The sequence below is a fragment of the Echinococcus granulosus genome (assembly GCF_000524195.1).
Source record: "Echinococcus granulosus chromosome Unknown EG_S00068, whole genome shotgun sequence".
NCBI lineage: Eukaryota > Metazoa > Platyhelminthes > Cestoda > Cyclophyllidea > Taeniidae > Echinococcus > Echinococcus granulosus.
Window position 1 is genome coordinate 55,930 of NW_020170448.1, and position 19,063 is coordinate 74,992.

At 40.7% G+C, this 19,063-nt stretch overlaps 1 protein-coding gene across 1 annotated transcript in view; it reads left to right on the forward strand. All coding sequences in view use genetic code 11, as the record gives it.

The window, feature by feature from the left end:
• Window positions 1-540: 540 nt before the first annotated feature.
• The window catches only part of EGR_07006 (LAG1 longevity assurance), a gene marked incomplete at both ends in the record, with an annotated part of 20,041 nt that continues 1,518 nt past the window's right edge, over window positions 541-19,063 (forward strand). The window contains 15 exons of the mRNA XM_024496255.1: window positions 541-556; window positions 1,168-1,199; window positions 1,662-1,846; window positions 1,923-2,010; window positions 2,047-2,153; window positions 2,188-2,245; window positions 2,287-2,430; window positions 3,015-3,143; window positions 3,313-3,419; window positions 5,525-5,681; window positions 5,806-5,883; window positions 8,592-9,069; window positions 12,013-12,185; window positions 13,688-13,959; window positions 18,078-18,643. Coding sequence (XP_024349282.1) covers window positions 541-556; window positions 1,168-1,199; window positions 1,662-1,846; window positions 1,923-2,010; window positions 2,047-2,153; window positions 2,188-2,245; window positions 2,287-2,430; window positions 3,015-3,143; window positions 3,313-3,419; window positions 5,525-5,681; window positions 5,806-5,883; window positions 8,592-9,069; window positions 12,013-12,185; window positions 13,688-13,959; window positions 18,078-18,643 — 2,590 coding nt within the window. The remainder of the gene's footprint in view (window positions 557-1,167; window positions 1,200-1,661; window positions 1,847-1,922; window positions 2,011-2,046; window positions 2,154-2,187; window positions 2,246-2,286; window positions 2,431-3,014; window positions 3,144-3,312; window positions 3,420-5,524; window positions 5,682-5,805; window positions 5,884-8,591; window positions 9,070-12,012; window positions 12,186-13,687; window positions 13,960-18,077; window positions 18,644-19,063) is intronic.

Here is a 19,063-nt window from a genome sequence, read left to right on the forward strand (position 1 = left end):
AGACACCTTCTCTATGCTGAATACATATATTCTGCCCGAGTATTGTGTCTTCTTTCGTCTTCAGAGAAGTCTCGGAATGCTATAAAAGAATTCGGTATTTAAAAGAAATGTGCCAAAAGTTTGTAGGTCAGTCATTTTTATGATTTAATATAAAATCGGGCAACTAATTATTGCCGGAACATCTGTAAATTGAATATTTATGTCGATATGACAGTTAGTATATAAATGACCTCTGCGAAGATTTCGTACTAACTAATCCGGCCTTTCGTATTCAAAAAATCATTACAGCACCACAAGCAATCATTGCATAATAAAACAGAGTGAGAAACCGCTGTCATAGTAAAATAATAATGATCTTATTAAATCAGAGTTTGGTTTTCCTTTAAAGATGTTCGGAAAATACTTGTTGATATAATGAAAAATACGTTATTTTCGGAAGGGGTGTTAGAAATTATTATAGTTACTACCATTGATTTTAAGTAAATAATTTGCGTGCATAACTAGTAGCATTACTACACTTTTTCTAGCTAGCAATGCTTAATGTGCGCGAAAACGTGTAAGTTCAAAGCTTTATATAAACCCTCATAAATAAATGTGAATCATGGTCTGTTGATATTATGTGGATCTTACCTAAAAACGATGGCTTACAAAATTTAAGTTAGTCGAAGGAGTTCTCCGGTTTTACATGAAATAATTTTTGTTTTTTTTGTTCGTCATGTCTGAGTAATTTGTTCAAACCAGTGATTAGTTACGCGGGCCTGTGAGCCACGCTATTGTCCTCTAAGCTCTTCTCCACATTAATAAACTATTTTTCTGCCATGCTACAGCTCCACCTTGACAACATAGGGAAGGCTTACGGGTCACACATAGACCGGTATCTGGAGAAAATGTTTTCTACATAATAATTTGCTCAGGGTCAAGTTTTCTTTTGTTGTAATCACAATATGCAAAATTTGTTAAGTAAGCCTGTGTCAAACTAGTTTTCTCTCTTGAGGGGCGTTTCGCACTCTTATTAAAATTCATCATTTTGAATAATTTAAGTGTCACATTCTAAACAGCACAACGTTACGCCTTGATTTGGCATTTATAAAATATATTCTACACTACAATATTGCAAAAAGACGTGTATTGTGGATGGTCCGTCTAATCACTTTGTCTCTTTTGAAGGTTACCGTGGTAATTTGATTTTCTGTGGACGCGTGAGTTCGATTGTTGCGTTTTGTGTTCTTATAAAGGGCTCGTAGTTAGCGTCTTTCTTTGTGCTTGGGTTTGCTGAGTTTGTCCGCATCTGTAAAACTCGTTTAATATTTTCAATTTCTCCCAGAACATATGAGTGCTGCTCATTTTTTTACTTGGATATTGGACAGTGTGTCCCTCTGCATTATTTGTTTGGTTTAGGCTTCCTGTTATCGTTGTTTCTACTCTTTGCCATTTTTAGGCTATTAAATTACTTGTGTGTTTAGGTGGTGTTTTTTTATTCGAATTTTATTTGTTTTTTTTTGCTTAGTTAAAGTACGAACGGTTTCTGCTTTAAGTGGAAGTGTAAGCAAGATAATTTTTTGGATAATCGCCACTTGTAACCCCAAAAAAATGTTTTTAAGATATTATTTTATCAATCAAATAGCTATAATCCACCCGCTCTACCTTCTCTTAACTTTTAGCGGAAAATCTGTGTCCCAAGGATGTTGATTGGTACTTTCTTCAATAGCACCAGATTTTGGTCAGAGGAGTTTTGGTTACCGCCTAAAGAAAGTTGGGGTAATATAAATGCCCCACAAACCAGAGATTTTATCCACGGCATTTTTTCAGCCATCATATTATGCGTTTTGCGTGTGATTCTGCATAAGTAATCTCATTTCGTACTGTCACTACTCTAAGTTTAGCTGTGTTTTTACGCCAATCGGTTTGCATAATGGTTTAAGATTAACAAAGAGCCAGGAAGTACCCAATATTCCACTCCTTGAAGAATATTACCAATTTAACAAACGTCCACCTTTCAATGACATCCGAGTAAGCCTTTGATTTCTACCCATACTAAGGTTTAAGGCGCTGTCGAAAAAACTTGATGTCAGTGATGCCAAAGTTTCCTACTGGTTTCGGGCCAAACGCAATTCTGTGAAATTTCCAATCATTGTGAAGTTTGCGGAATCTGGGTAACCCCTTTCATCTATTCATTGCCTTAAATAGTTGGAGGTTTTCGTTTTACTTTTGTTTATTTTCTTACGGAATCTGCTGTTTATATCAGGTGAGCCTTAATAATTGGGATACTTACTGATCTACATTCAGGAACCATTTTTATACGACACCTCTGAATTCTTTCGTGCCTATCCTCACCACGAAATGAGTCGCTGTATATTTTGGTATTACATGATCGAATTGGCTTATTATGTCTCTGGACTTATTTGGGTCTTCGTTGAGGTTAAGCGGAAGGTACACTTTTTGAAGTCATTACCTTAAAAAAATATGTACTCTTTTTTCCAATCTGTTTGCTTATTGTCAGCATTGTTTTAATCCTGCCATTTTTTATAAACGCAAATGTTCTTTTATGAGAAGCACATACCTTTGTTATCACAGCGGATATTCTTAAGCAACTCTGAGCTTCATTACCATTGGGTTAATCTTAAATTTAATCCTTTGAACTCATTAAAACGTATGTGAAATCCTAGCCAAACGCTACATCAATTAAATCATCAAAGCTGACAACGTTGCAATTCCTATTCCCACTCATCCTTGAGTGAGTGCTTTTGACATTTTAAACCACACGTAGATACTTCCATATCTGCTAGTCCTAACCGCATGACTTTGGTATTTTCACTTAGTAGATCAAAACATGCTTGAGAGCAAGGTGGTATGAACTTTCACTGTTTCTACTCAAGTGAATTTGGTCGTGTAGTTCCTAGAAAGGGCTCTTTTTGCAGAAAAAAATTATTGAAAGCATGTAAAGGAGTGTTGATAGTTGTGTTTTGATTGAAGAATATATAGGTGTTGTGTTTCCTCTTGCCCAAACCATTTAGGATTTCATTGTGATGCTGACTCATCATGTCGTCACTGTTGCATTGATCTCGTTCTCCTACCTAACAAATTACTTCCGTATTGGGTCGGTTATCATGCTTCTACATGACTCTGCCGATTTTTGGCTTGAGGTAGGTCTTAACTCCTGTAAATACTGAATTTTTGTGAATGCGAGATGATTGGTTCGATTGGTATTCTTTCACATGGAATTCTGTTTGGGCAATCAGCTGTTTGGCAACTGTGCCAAGAATCTGCGATTTTATGGCATTGTTAATTTGCCTTTTTATTTACAATTCACAGGCCGCAAAGATGTTTAAATATCTTGAAAAGTTTTGGCCCTGCATGGCGTGCTTCACAACATTTATATGTGTCTGGATTGCAACACGTTTGTACTACTATCCATTTCGGTAAGTTTTACGCTTCAATAAGTTGAACAATTGCCATATTCTCTGTTTACTATCTGCAGTCAAAATGCGTGCACTCTTCAGCAATTGCTGCCTTTTTTGTACGACCAAAGGTAATTTTTCATTTCCGTATAATTCGAAGGCAATGTAGATGACTATCGTGAACTAAAGTTAGGTAGTCCACATGACTGAGTCTTATTTAAAATATTTTTGTAATGTGTTAACGGCGTGAATATGACCTCCACCCCCCCCCCCCACCCTTCCCACTTATTTCGTATTCATGTTGTTACCAAGTTTGATCTAACGAAACTCCATTTTAAACGTCCAGCTCAGTTGAAGCAAATTTTTTTCCCAATAATTAAATCCATATGCTCTACATCTGGTTGAATTGAAGGACGTAATGAATACACACACGAATAGTTGAGCTTTACAACTGACTCCTCTTGGTGATTAGGTGTGTTTCACTATGATAGAACAGTGTTGTGACCTCGCGTGAGCGTGTGTGTTTAAAGGCGCATTTCCGTGTCTTGTGCCGATTTTTGTCTATCGTAGACCCTGTTTGGTGGTTAGAAAATGACGGAACTGGCCCTCACGGCATGCGATATTTTGGTTTACTAGACGGAGGTTAAACGACATTGATCCACTGGCTTTATGTACGTAACGCCTCAAGTTCATCTGAATTCGGCTGGTTACACCGCCATTGTGTGACAAACAGGTTGAGTTCAACATATTTTTCCTGCAAATAATTTCACTGTGGTATTTTGTGAACATGTCTTGAGTTGATCTGGGCTGTGGGAGTCGACTCTTCCCGCCCCCACCCCGAGATCCTGGTGGCAGGAGCGCTAATTACCCACCTATGCGCTTTTCCCCCGGGTACTTCATTTGTGTTCTATCGTTTTAAATTTCTTGCCTTATGTTAAACCAAGCTTTGAGTCACTTCAGGTTTATGCATTCCCTTGTGTGCATTGCATGTAACTCGAGAAGTCACTAATGAGGGGATCTGAGTGTTTGAGAGTGGCGTGACTTGGTGAACCGGGTAAATGGGTAGTAGTTAATTGACTACACCTTTATTCCTCTTAATTAAGCCTACGCCACTTTTAACGGTTCTATGTAGTAAGCAAAATGGTATCACTAATCTCTTTTTGACCTCGTCTAGGGTCGCCTAATTTAATCTTCCTTTCTTAAAAGTGGTTTCGCCTATCCATATCACCACACCGCAAAATTTAATGCCATTCAGTGTTCAGGGTATTATGACAATTCTTGGCTATCGCGTATTCTCCCTCTCTACGCTCCGCCTTCTTGGCCAGTTTATTGTCGGTTGCTAATGGCAACCGACATTTACTGAAGAAAGTGAACATTGAGTCGACGTCTCTAATGTACCCATTACTCTCACTTATTATCAAGGGATTGTTAATGTGTGTGTGCGTGTGACATGTGCATCAGTGTGTCTTTCTAGTTTAGCGTATTTGACCTTACCTCTCCTTTGGCATTATGGGCAATCCGGAGTTAACTTGCCTCTGAGTGATCTGAGAGATGGCTTAGTCGTATTATTCACTCAATGTCTTGTTTGAAGTTCATACCAATGTAACAACTCTTAAGTGCTGTTGTAAATCAAACACAACACTGTATGTGGGTTTTCATGCTGTGTTGTTTTAGATGCAATATAAGCTAGCCATGCTTGTCGAAAAAATCTGGGCAGCACCTTTAAATTCCTTGCCATGAGACAGAGATGTGCAAAATGCAAATGCGTTGTTAGGTGGTGGTGGTGGTCCAAATTTCAACATCGATGCTAAAGAAGGGAACCACGAAAAACAAAAAACACTAATGTCACTCCATTAGTTGTGAGCTATAAATCCGAGAGAGGAAGCTTAGTGCCTACTGCTCTTTGCTTAGCACAATTTTCGTCAAAGTATGATTAAAAAAGCTACAATAAGTGGAGGCCTTGCACATGACCGAGTGGTGTGATTTTACAGTAGTCTTTTGCTACGTGTGTATTTAATCTGTTGTATCTGCTACTCTTCGTATGATGTTCCTGTAGTCATTTCCTCATTCCTGTAAATTGGGAACCAGGTACCCCGTGACCCATAAATGACCTCTCTCTATTTCAGGATCATCGCATCATTGTTTTACGACGCTCCAGTGTTGATTGGCTTCTATCCAGCCCTCAGTGCCTTCGCAGTCTTCCTCATTACCCTTCAACTTCTTCACATCTTTTGGACGGTTCAAATCATCCGGACAGCTGTGAAACCGTTCACTACTGGTCAGGTAGGGCATATCTATTTTTGACAGGTTAACCGAGAAGTGTGTATTAAGATCTCAGAGCTTAAAGCCATTATGGGGGTCGTCTGTTAAATGCGTCTAATGTCATCTGCGCTTATTGTTCATCTAGTTGACTTCTGATGCTCGAAGTGACAGTGAGATGTCAGACACAGCCAATGATTGCACCACTGGTATCCATGCCAACGGAGTCGCCAAAGCCAGATGAGGGAGGGATTTTGCAAGCGTTTGCTTGCGCTTTCTTTCTTCGCTCTTGTTCTTCCCCTTTTCTTCCCTCTTTCCTTCTCACTCTGTCATGTAAATGCTGAAGACAGACGGCTTCTCCTCCTTCATATGCTTACTTTTCTCCCCCTCCTTCGCCTTGTTTCCTTGCGTATTTTTATACTTTGAATCTCCATTCTATGGGTGCGCTTACTACTTTATTGGCTGATCACTGCAATACAGGCGTGTTCACTAGATCACGGAGTTCGGATTTTTTTTTCCTTTCCTTCCTTCTCAACTGAAGGCCACCACATTCCAAATATTGCCCTTCTTTTGTGTATACTTACTTGGGTTCAGTTTTTTTTTATCTGAAAAAAAATAACAAAGCCAACGGCTCCTAGAGTGTTTTAATGCCATTTTTGCCCATGGGACATGGAAACCTGACACCTTCACTTGTAGAGTCTCGAGGGGGAATCGATCAGCACAATCCTCTGAAGATATAATTGGAAAGTTGGGAAGTGGATCAACTACCAAGTTTTACTTATCTATCAAGAGAGAGGGCGGGAGAGTGCCAGAGGGTCAACGCCTCGTTGTCCAATGTTTGGGGTGAAATCAAACATGACATCACGTGCAGATGGTATATTGACGTGACCCATACAACAGCTATGATATATATCAGGGTCATGACCGGGATCGCTGTGCCAGCACTTTTCTGTGAAACGGGTAAGTGCTTGCAAAAGCATATAATTTTCAAAGAGGCCACAACGCACAGGTCTCTACTTGTTACATACCCGGGAGGAGTGCAGGGTATAGTAGGTAACTTTTTGACTTAAGTATTTATTTATTTTAACTCCTAACGTGCTTGACAGAGTGGTGTCAGTTGCCACAATGGCATGGTAGTGTGTTTAAGTATATTTTCTGCTATATTTAGTGGTCCTATACTCGGATGTAAGTTGTACAAACTTTAACTCTCCTGTGATACTGCTATCCTAATTTTGCGCCACACTCCAATAATGAGGCAATTTGATTCTGACCTCATTGCAGCCTTACCTTCAAACAGTGGCTATTTTTATGATTTGAAAACAGAAGAGAAACAAAGTGCTTTTAACATCGATGAGGGAGTGTATCGGCCGGGCGACAGGGGGTACCCTGAATGTGGCAAAAACCGTGACTGCTGCTGCGATTTCTAAATAGGCACAAGGTTGCTATCGTTCCCCACATAAAACAAAGGTATTTTTCAACCTATCTAGGTGGGTTGAGAGGCTTTTTTAATATTTTATTTTTTTGCAAAACGATATTTTGACATGGTAAACAAAGACATGGAACAGTAGAAGTTGCTATTTATTTGGAACTGTAGCAGTAGATGCTGTTTTGCTTTGAAAATGTGCATAGAATGCGAAACTAAGTGAGTTGAGTCATAACTAATCCAGAAAAGAGATTTCCTCCGTTTTATTTGACCCTTGATGAAATTTGGCCTGTCTTTGCCCCTTTCCACTTTTTATGCATTTTGTGTTGTCTTAATTGTCAATAAAATGCTCCATATTTGGGCGTTTACATCTCTACCTAATTCCAATAACCATTAAGGTAATAGAAAGGGAAAAGGTAGGAGGATGCAAGCTTTTCTTCAGTCGCCCTAGATATTTATCTTCAGAGTGAGGCAAAAGAACAACCTTACGCTCGGCAACCCTATTAAGGGGGGTTTTCTGGTTGCATGATTAACCTTGTAATTGACGACAACAACTAAATAAAAGGGAGGAAACCATTACTTCTATAAGAAGATCAAGAAGATTTTAGTAAAAAGAAGAAAGAAATGTTTTGGGTAACCTACTGCATCTATTGCCCTCATAAGCCAAAGTATGCGAAGCTAATTAGTTGATTCGTCATAAAAGCCCTACCATCGTAGGTCCACGCAAAAAACCTGGAGGAAAGTACATTTTCCCAACTGCACCTCCTATGAATGTAGTAATGAACGCCCTAATAATGCTAATGTTTTTTATGATTTTTAGTCAGTATCCTGTAATTTTCTGTAACAACTTTGGCATTTCCTTAGTCGAAAAACCAAAAATCAATTAACTTTAGATGATTACCTTTGGGCTACTTCAGCAAAATCAAATTATATTTATTGAAATCGGGAAATAGTTAAATTAAATTACTAAAGGTGGTTGAACAACATAACGGATTCGTTGCAATAAGATGCTTACCCGGTGATTTGATGTATGTGCCAACTTTTATATTTGGAAAACGAATATGGCCATAATAATAGAAGCATGCTGTGCGTAGGCAAGATACTGGGGCAATTTGGCAGAACAGAAAGCGCCTCAAACATTTCACTTTGTAGTCTCTGAAACTTAGTATTGTGACTAATAATTGCAATGCCTGCTTAGCCATCAAAGAGATAGTGGATTTGCTGGACTGCGAATCTAGGATGTTTTGACTAATTGTGGTGTTGAAAACAGGTAGTATGTAGCTTAAAATACATCTACAAAACAAATTTAAATTCGTTTACACTAGATAAGACTCTATTTTTGATTAACGCCTTGAGTAATAAGCCATACTTATGCATTCGCAGTCATTTGTTTAAGTCGATAAGAGATCGGCGGAGTTTTAGTTTGGCGAGAAGGCGTCTTTTCCAATGCTTTGATGTGATTGCGTACCATTCGGCTTTTTCACGCCTATTTCTGTACATCGAAACTGAAGTCCGGTTATCCGGAAAAAATGACTGAAGTTCTGAATCCTTTAGGCACATGTGCTAACAATAGCTCCCTTGGTCCCACATCCAATCCCACGTCCCCATCGAACACTATTCGAAAACGACTTAAACAAAGTCCTTTATCGAGAGATGAGATTATGTCAATCCTTCAGAACCTTGTCCTTGAAGCTTCTCTTGTTGACTACATGGTAGCCCATGGTGTCATTTCATTATCGTCGGCTCGTGAGTTGATGCAAGTTGATTGCAAAAATGAACAGAAAATTGAGAAGCTCATGGATTTACTGGATTCCGAGTGTGATGCACCACAGCACTACAGTCAGAATGCAAAAATCGTACTACTGACGAATGCATTGCGTAACACTGGTCAACATGCCCTGGCTAGTCAACTTGACCGTGGTCGCAAAATCAAACCCGCTCCCCTGGCCGACACAAAACTTTGCGACACCGGATATGGTTCTGACATTGGTGAGCACTTCGTTTTTTCTTTTTATTGCTTTTTCGTTTTGCTATGGTCACCAGCAACTTTTTCCTATCGTCAAGGCCAGTAAGTGTTAGTGGGCCTTTCTGTCTTGCGTCTTATTTTCTATTTAGATCTGTTTATACTTCACTTTGATGCAGAATTTAGTTCTTCCAGTCGTGTTTGTCCTTTTTCTTGGTGTTATTAAACCACTTCCTCTCCTGTTGCTGTCCATAGCATTCATATTCCAATCTTTTTTTTCATGTTCTAGACCTTAATTAACATATTCCTTTTCTTATTACTAAAAACCACTTGTGTTACTGTGATCCAATGTACTGAAGAAGTTAGTTTTGATCACATTTTTACCTCTGGGTATTTTTTGTCGTCCTGTGTGTTCTACTTCCAGATGAAACCTAACGTTGAGGACTACTTACCGAGATTGTATTTTTAATTCAATTGTAGCACCGCTTTCCTGTTGTAGTGGTGTTTGTTGCTTTCAATGTACTGGCACCAAATCAAGTAGCTGCCTCCATATTTTCATACTTGTTTTCTACAGTCTATCGCTACCTTTACCCGTAGGAGTGTTATTCTTTTCGTTCAGCCCATTGGGTCTTAGTAGTACTTATTCAGGCGAATTGAGTAGATATTTAGCTGTTATTTAACTGATGTTCACCACTTCTTTTCATTCCCTAGTCTGAGTGTAGATAGCTTAATTCCACACAGGATTTCACATGCGTATTTAGAGCCGGTATTTTAACTGAACCGAATTTGCCAAAGGCTTTTCTCGGGTGGCATATGGGATTCCGCTATTCTAGGTACTATCTTCCGAGTAATTCCATGACATTGCATATGGAACGTTTCTTTGTCAACTCCCCTAGTAGATAAAATTTAGAACCAAACTTTGTGTTCAAGCTGTCTCCATTTCCCTGCCTTGTAACCTATTCGAGGTTCTAATCTTTCCCATGTTATGGGTAATCAAAGTAAGGAACTCTTAAAAATGGAACACACATGGTCATCAATCAGAACCCCTTTATTGATTGTTTCAGCAGTGCGAAACTGTCATCTACAGGGCGATCGTGATAATTTGTTTATGGTAACGCCAGTTGTTGGTAGCTCTCTTAATCCCAAAAGTGGAAAGAAGTCTATGTCCCTAGGCTTTACCCTGAATGCCGATGAGGGTTCTTTGGGATGTTCACCAAATTCTCTGGGATGACTAATACATGATGACATGTGACCTCAGGACGCAGTTGGTTAGGCGTCGCATGCAGGCGGGGCATCGAACTTGGAGGATATCCGCTGGAAATTATTAGCCTTAGTATGGGGTTAATTCGACGATTAAAACAGGCTTTTGATTATTTGGGTGTCTGTGCTCCCATGGTCTGAGGAGTGGGGAGGATGGGAGCTAAGATCATGGTCTTTCCTTCTTTTTGACTGTATTTGCAGAAGCAATTGAATTTTTCAGAGGATGTTAAGAGATGAGATGCCTGTGATATGTTCATCTATGGGAGTATAACTTTGTACACCTTCGGCCTGCTTCTAGAAATGTAAAAAATAGAATTTCTTGCTGGTTTTTCAGATTTCGGATTATTGACCTGAGGTTTTATAAATTTACTAGTGCCATTCGTCTTCTGGTTCTTTGATGGGGGCTTTTGACATCTTTTGCATATGATTTTTAACGTTTACAGCGTTCTCAAGTGACAAAAAGTAGCACTTCGTCAGCTTTTTTACTTCTTGAATCCACATTTTTTTCTTATGAAGCTTTTGTGTCTCATCTTGGTATACTTTTTACTTCTGGGGCACTTTTTGTTCATGTTTACAAGGGTCCATTTGATTTCTTGGCAAGTTAAAACGTCTTTTTTGCCTCTGATATAAACATTTCATTTGTTGATAGTCGCGAACGGTGAAGGGCTCTAATGTATTGTCGCTCTCCTTGTGTAGGGATGTCTTCTGCCTTAGTCCAATCTCGACACTTGCCGCTCATTTTTTGCCAGTTGGACATCAGCGCTTGGGTCACTGTGCCTGTCTTCAGCATCCCCTTATCTAACAGTTTAAATTTTACAACCGCATTTCACTTGTTCTGGATACTTTTCTAAATCTGTAATCTAATCGGACGATGAGTAAGCTCATTTAAAACCGTCAATTTTTGTTGAAACTTTTTCTAATTCTCTTTAATCATCCTAACAAAGTTATGCTTATTCCCTCACCCCAACTGTCATAATTTGGTGATGAAGGTTGAGGAATAAACTGCCCTCAGTGCCGTCTGTGTTAGTGCAGGGCGAACCATGAGGTTAGAGGTCAGGCTTTTTTCTGGCATCCTCGCGGCCATTCTACTTTGATGTTGGGTAATTTTGTCCAAAAGTTATGGGGCTACTTTATATAAAGTACACATTAGATAATTTAGAAGTCTATAGCCCCCGTTGCTGCATTCCCCATTTCCACACTGGCGTGGTGAATATCAACCACCGTCCTCGTGTTTTTGAAATGTTTTCAGCCGCTCTTTTGCTGAATATCCCAACTGCATTGTCCAAACTATGCTAATACAATTAAAAGAAATAAATGTCAGGCTGATACCTTTTTGACCTTTCCTTTCCAGTCACGAAACACGAATTACTTTTTGTCCTCTTACTGGAATATTCCGTGATCATTTGTTCGCGCTCTTTGTTGTCAAACTTCAGCAAAATATCATCCTGTTTGTATTCTACTGCTGTAGATGACGGAAAATTGCAAGGGGCAATGCATTTAATAGGGTGAAATCTAAGCCACTTTTATGGGCACTTGTTGGTGTTAACCCACTTGAGTGGTAAAATTCGGCCTTATCTGAGGTAGACCTTTTTCCACGTCTGACCAGTCTCCTTCGAGTCCGTTTGTGTGCCCCAGGCATTCAATAATCCTTTTGGAGATTTCTGATGTCCATGTGAATCGCGCCTCCCGTTCGTTTTGTGTGTGTATAGTTTACCCGGTTCCCGAAACACTCTGTGTGTGTCTTAACGCAGTGTGCGCTATTTATCTCACTGTGACTCATTGGGGCTCCGGTTCTCCCTCTCCCCTTCTCTGCCTTCCCATCCACCCTCCCGTTTTCTGTGAAAGCTTATCTCTAAAGTGGAGCATTGCCGTCGCTATCCCGGTCTGTTTTCTTTGTGATTTTTTTCACTTGCCGATTTCAAGGTGTACTAATCTTTGGACTCCAATTTGGATGGGTATGGATCATGATTGAGGTGGAGGTACTTCATATCCAAGTCTCCCGTCAATTAGTTTGCTTTAAAATAACATAATTTACATAAGGTGATGCCCTTCTCATAATTTATTGGTCGGTATGACTTCGTCAGGATTTAGTAGCAATCCTTTTTGCCAATTGTTTGTTTGTTTCCTTTTGAGAATGAATGTTTCACGTATGAATAACCATATTCCTGTTTCCTTCAACTCTCCATTGCTTTCATGAATATTGCATGGTTATTCCATACCTAGTTGGTCTCCAAACTTCCATATAGGCGAGAGACAGATGTCGACTGGAATATACAAAAGGCAAATCGAATGGATGCTTCTTAACTGAAGCACTATGGCAACTCGGTTAGTTAATTTTAAAACAATAGAGTGAGATGTAGGATCATTTTTTACTGCATGATTAACAGTCGATTTCGTCAAACAGCTCCACCACTACCGGACTTTGGTGGTGGGTTTTTTGTGTGACCTTGAGGTGACGAACGTGTCAAACACCCGATATCAGATGATATTTGTATTTATTTATGCAGAGTAGTGATTAGTTTAGGTTTCTCTATGTTTTTTTGCATGGCATGAACGCAGATCCGTAGGGTAGACACATGCATACCCATGTTTGCGAATTCTCCATTATTAACTCAATTTGAGTTATCTGCGCTGTTTCTGTGCTCCGTCGCTCAAACCTTATGGCAGCGTTTTTGGGTACTGGGGTGTTTACTCGGCTGTGGTTTTCTCCCCTGGGGTTCTATTGTTACCTGTATGTGTGTGGATTGATTTAAAAAAGCGTTTATCCTAGTCTCCGGATCCACAACATTGAGTGTGGCTGACGCTGTCAGTGCTCTGTTATCAATGTGACAAGGCCGAAGGCTTTGTTACAATGGGAACACGACTTTTGCCATATTTTGATTGAGACGTAAAATGTCTTCTCACGTAATCTATAGTTTTCCTCTAATTCAACGTTCAATTGCAATAATAGGGGTGACTACGAGTCTATAAAAAGGCGTAGAGCTTCTAAATCCGCTCTTTGTGATCGTAAAACTGCAAGAGCGTAACGCTGCTCCAGCTCTCTCCTGACTTGCTTACTTCGGTCGAGTATAGTTAACGGAGTTTTGAGTTGCGTCACAGTGTCGTGCTGTTTCGTACAATCACGCAAATGTTTCCATTTATTCCCTGGTGAGTGGTTTTAGGTTTCTACGCCGTTAACTACACTCTATGCTCGATGGCGTATGTACGTAACACATGTTGAAGTTGGCTAGACCCTGACCTTAATTCTGTCCTGCCACTTGCTGCTGTTTTGGCCATGCTTTCTTGTTCACTCTACCCTTCTCTTTATGTGCCAAATCACTGTAAAGTAACCGGATTTAAGAATCCGTTTATTTTTTGTTTTTCTATCCAAGTATGTTGCTACAGCATCCTAGCCGCCGAGACTTGACAACTCTCAATCTCATTGCAGATTCCGCGGCTGGTCCCTCCTCCCCCAATCTCCGCCGTCGAGGTCAGCTCAACCTGTGGGTGCAGGTGGCCGCGATACGACTGAGTCCCGCCTCCTGCCAGCATTTTCGCCTCCCTCAATCACGTGAATCTCCACTCTCTCTCTCACCACTATCGCATGGCAAAAAGCGCCCATTATTGTCGAAAAGCCCCAGTTGCTGCGAGGAGGAGACTGGTGACGCTGTAAAAGAGTATGCCTAAATGGATTTCATCATAGTTGGATCCTGATTAAGATACCCCTTTTCCTCTTTAATGCCCAAGTATCGTTTCTATTTGAATTTTCCTAATTTCCAGTTAGGTATAAAACTCAACTTTTCTGTGATAGTACCCCGACTCATAGGCTACGTGCATCTGGAAGTGGTCTTGTTATCGACGCACAAAAGTCTGTGTGATTGGTAACATAATCCAATCACTGATTCACATTGGCTCCAATGTTCCACTCAATGTTCACTTCTGCTTCGGGCATTATGAGGCCAGGAGGCTAATTGGTACCGCTTGGGTCCCAGTAGGCTTGGCTGCAACCACATTAACATTCATCCACAAGGTTCTCCACGATGTTTCATAACGGACGCACTCCGCATACCAATGGCTTATTGTAAGAGCAAATGGTTTGGAAGCACAACCACTTAATTAGGTACATCAGTAGGAAGTAGTCTTGGACCTTCGTCCTACCCTCATTCATTTGCCTCAATCGTCTATCCGATTTGTTCACTTTTTCTTACAACATTGGTATTTGTCAAGTCCTCATCAGGTTTGTGAGTAGTTTACCTCGCTCAGGTCTTGGCTCGTTCCATCACCGATTCTGCTGTCTGTGGTTCCTTCGTTTGCAGTGAGTGGCTTCCTCCTGTGACGTTTTTTTTGTGCGGTAGGCACTCGGCAAAATCAGAGTTGTTTGTCTTTTGTTGGTGTTTCACCAACGCAAATGCAACCGTCGACTCATCCCCAAGGCGTTTGGAAGTATCTTTAATACACTGCGGTGCCTTGAGGCCATAATAGGACCCACTATTATGCAGGAAAAAGTCCAGAAATTCCGTTCCAACGAGCGTTTTTTTCAGAGCCGTGGCTTTAATAGTGTTGTGACGTATTGGTAGATGACATAACGGCAGATTTTTAGGAGGCATAAATCTTGTCCTAAAGGCTCAAAAAGCCCTCGAGAGCGCGTATTCAAATGTGAAACCTAATTTATTCAGTCTAGTTTGGCGTTAGTAAGTTACGTTACCCTTTGGAGCACCTTTGTTCAAGTTTATGCTAAACAGGCGTCTTTGTCGTTGCATCCCATTAGCGGATTTTTATACCTATCCCCCTTTTTGCCTCTTGTCTTGCTTTTTATTCCTTGCCCGTGTGGGTGGGTGTGTTTGTTTTTCTTGCGGGCTCGAAGTGATTTATGATGCCTCGAGCCTCAACAACTTTGCGTGCACCGTTAGATGCAGCATGACAGCTGTGATTCCCGAGTGAATGGTTGATTTTTAATTCGCGAGTGGACTGTCGAAGTCATGGGCATTTCCCCTTACAAATCACACTGAGTGGTTTCTTTTTTGTCTGCCTAGACACCGCCTGTCACTAGCCTTGAGTACTACACTAGGACATAAGCTGTGTGCCAAAAGCGGGACCTCTTTCAAACTCATTAGTAGTGGCGTGTTCCATAGATTTTCACAGGATTCACTCATTACCCCCGCTAGCTATTTGGAGTAGAAAGACCGCATAATTCCGTATCTAATTCACTGTGTGTTAATAACACCTTGCCGAGAACATCTCCTTACGTCCTCCCACTCGTTCTCCTCCTACACTTCGGCCATATTTTGATGCTCAGCTCTCTATAATGGACTATTTTAGCCTACAACGTAAAACAATTTTCTTGTCTCCTAACCTAATTCAGCCATCCACACTAAATGTCGTTCTTCTGTGACATTTTCACGCAGTGATCGGACGATTCACTTGGCCTTGAAGCCTCCTTTTCATGCACAAGTGGAACACTTTCCGTGTAAACTAAAAGGAGCTTGATACGTCCCACTAGTGACACAAATACTAACACCTGAGTCACCTCTAAATATATTCTCGGTACCGTTTGAGTCTAGAAGTAGTCTCAGAGCGGTTAAAATCTATCACCATAGTTCAGCTGTTTTATTGTTTTAGTTTGACATGATTTGGGTGCAATTGTTGACCATGAACTAGTAAGAAAAACAATTATCATAGATTCAAGTTTTTGGTGTAGGGTAAAAGAGGAGCCTCACGCTTGTGATGTCAGTACCTAATGTGTGGATGTACCAAAGGCCTGAAAGTTTGGAAGCCTTAGTTTTTGATGTTATCTTCTGACGCGGTAGTGGGAGGCTTGAGTCACCTACTAACCATCCCCGTGAGGACGTCGATGAGTCAGTTTTGCTTTTGCGATTGAAAGTAATGTTTCATTTCCACCTTGATTACTCATTCGAGTTTAAGTGAGACAAAGTACATTCTAAGGCTATCAAAATCATTGCAGGAACAGGTCAGCATTCTTTTTGCTGCTTTTTTTACGATCTATGCATGACTGAAATTCCATCTTCGTGTTGTTTATCGGTAATGTTAGAATGTCATGACTAATCAAATGAAACTATTTCCAACTTTCATGTGCATACCTCAGACTTCTTTGTCATAGTAGTAGTCATGAGCCTAGAAGGAATTTTGCAAAGCACGCGAGCAGAATAGGTTTTGCCGAGTTACTTATGATCTTTGAGGAAGTTCAGTGTTCACCACCACCACCACCACCAATTTATCAATTTACATTTTGTTGTTGAATTGCAGATACATACCTTTGTCTTCCTTCCTGTGTTACGGTTAGATATTGAATCATTGCATTTATATCGCCTTGTATTTTGGTGTAACGTTCAAGCTCTTCCCGTATATCCTTCTATGTCAATATCTTTATTTTACGGTCGAATATTTCTCCATCGGACCTTTTTTGAAATTCTAATTCCGTTTTGTTGTTATAAACAGTGTTGTTGGGTGTTGAAAATTGTGTAGTTGATGCAAAGGTACTTGGCTAACCAGCTGCGCTTTCTTTTTTGTTTTAGAAATGTCTCTCTGCTTTTCACATTCCACATGGCATGCGCGCCGTTAAGCTACGCGTATCGTCTGACCGGGAAACTGTTCTAGGATCGCGCACTTCGCTGATTCACTAGAAATTAAATATTTGGATTCTTTTGCTACTAATCTCATTCCATATTTAAGTAGACAAGTTCGTCGCCTTTATGGTTCAGAATAATGTAAGTATGGTTGGGCGTGAAAACCGCTTTTTTCAATACCATAACTTTGGGATTGTTGGTGGGAGAGGAATCTGTGGTCTACAATGCGGAGGTATCGGTGAAATACTGGTTGATGAAGACCCTAGCAACGGTGAGGTAATACTGGTTGTGCTTGCAACTTTCAAGTATTTAAAATTTGCGGAACAAATAGCTGGTTGTTTTACGACTACGGCGAGGAACTTTTGACATGGGTTGAGACTACCGTCCATATTCCAGTCACTTAGGCATAAGCAAAACAGAAGTGTAGGATCCAAGACGGCGGTGAAGATATGGCTAGTGGTCGTAATGACATTATCAGGAATATTTTTGGCTACTTTCTATGTGCTACAGTTGGTACTTCACAGATCTGTGTGTATCCTTCTTTCTTGTAAAACCGGAGTTAGATGTATTTGTAATGTCTCAAAGAGGTTTAGTTCTCCATCTTTTTCTTATTGTTATCTCAGTTATCGTTGACACTGACGGCTAGTTGCCACTGCTTCGTGAGTCGCGCTTGCCTTGTGAACGTTTACTTGTTTGTGTATCAGGAGAAATGTTTGTAACCCTCCATTCCTCCATCCATCCCGTGATGATTCCACAAACCCATCTTTAATTGCTCTTTGTTGGCATGTGCGCATGGATGTGTGTTTGTACAACGGGAAATATGGCTTAGGATAAAGCCAGGGACAAATTTCAACAAACTTTGCTCACGTGGCAAGAGCCTGACGATTTATTATGACATTGTGTCGGGTAACAGCTGCCGCTAATATTTCCTCTTTAGTGGTCTAAATTTCCGGTGTCTCCGGGTACTCTTCGCTAGCAGCATTCAACGTAACATCACTTTACTTGGCATCACTCTGTCTATTTTTTAGCCTTCTGGAAACGTCAAAAGGTGCCTACTTTTGGATAGATCTAAAAGGTTCTTCCATATCTTTCAATGAACCCACAAACTCATCACCAGCAGCGGCGGCTTCTTGTGTCAGGTCGAAGCCAGCTCCAAAAGTCAATGCCATTTCCCGTTTGCTTTCGTGTCTTTGTTGTACGGTAAAACGTAGGAGGAATTCACCTGAGATCAAGGCAAGAAACACTAGCGGTTCCGTGGACTACCATCTTCCTTCCTTCGTCTGTCCACCTCCCTCACACATTACCTCTCAGGAGTCACCACCGGACGACTCTGAGATGCGTACTCGAGAACAGGCTTTACGTCTTGCCAAGCTGGCAATTCTCGACGCCAAGTCAAACGAATTCTACACGGCTCTCTCAAGTCCACTGAGTGACGCATTGGTGAAGTTTCTCGAGCAGACACTGGGGGTATTGGTATTGGGGGCACAAGTAGAGTCCCACTGTCCCAATGACTGTCTTCCTGAGGGTTTACTTCAGCCTCTCTCAGCTGCAACAGCAGTATCGATTGTGGCGACGACTCACGAAGCTCTCGAGCGCCTTCACGACGCTGTCACCCTAACACCACAAGAGAAGTTGCCCCACTTGCCACCCGCCAGTAGCCTCTCCTCGGCTCTAGAGACTATCTTCCAGCAGGAGAGGGATTTCATGAAAAAAATTGATTTAAAGGACATCTGTTTGAGTGTCGCGTTGCAGGCAGACGAGATGAGATTGGCAGCAAGTGAGTTGGAGGAATGAAAACGCACATCACACCGACTAGCCGACCAATCATCTATCCACTTTTGCATTCTGTGATTTGGAGCAGGAACTCTCCTTCTCTCCGTCCCCACCCTACCCATCTCTCTTTTTGCTATATGCTTTATTTATTAAGTAGACAGAAGCAATTGCAATTCATTCGCTTATCTTTTTTCCTTTTTGCTTCTGCTTGTGAATTATTATTGTCTGCTATTTGATCTGGTTGTTGGTGTCGTTGCTATTGCGAAGGGCAGTCGTAGATCTTGTTAATACACTTGTAGACGCCTTTTTTTGTTTGTGGTTTGATGGACTATTTGGGAATGCTAGTAGCTAATTAGATTCGCCTCGTTCATATCAGTGCAAAGAAAACGTTAGTTGTTTGTTCAGTTTGGAGGCCTCATCTTCG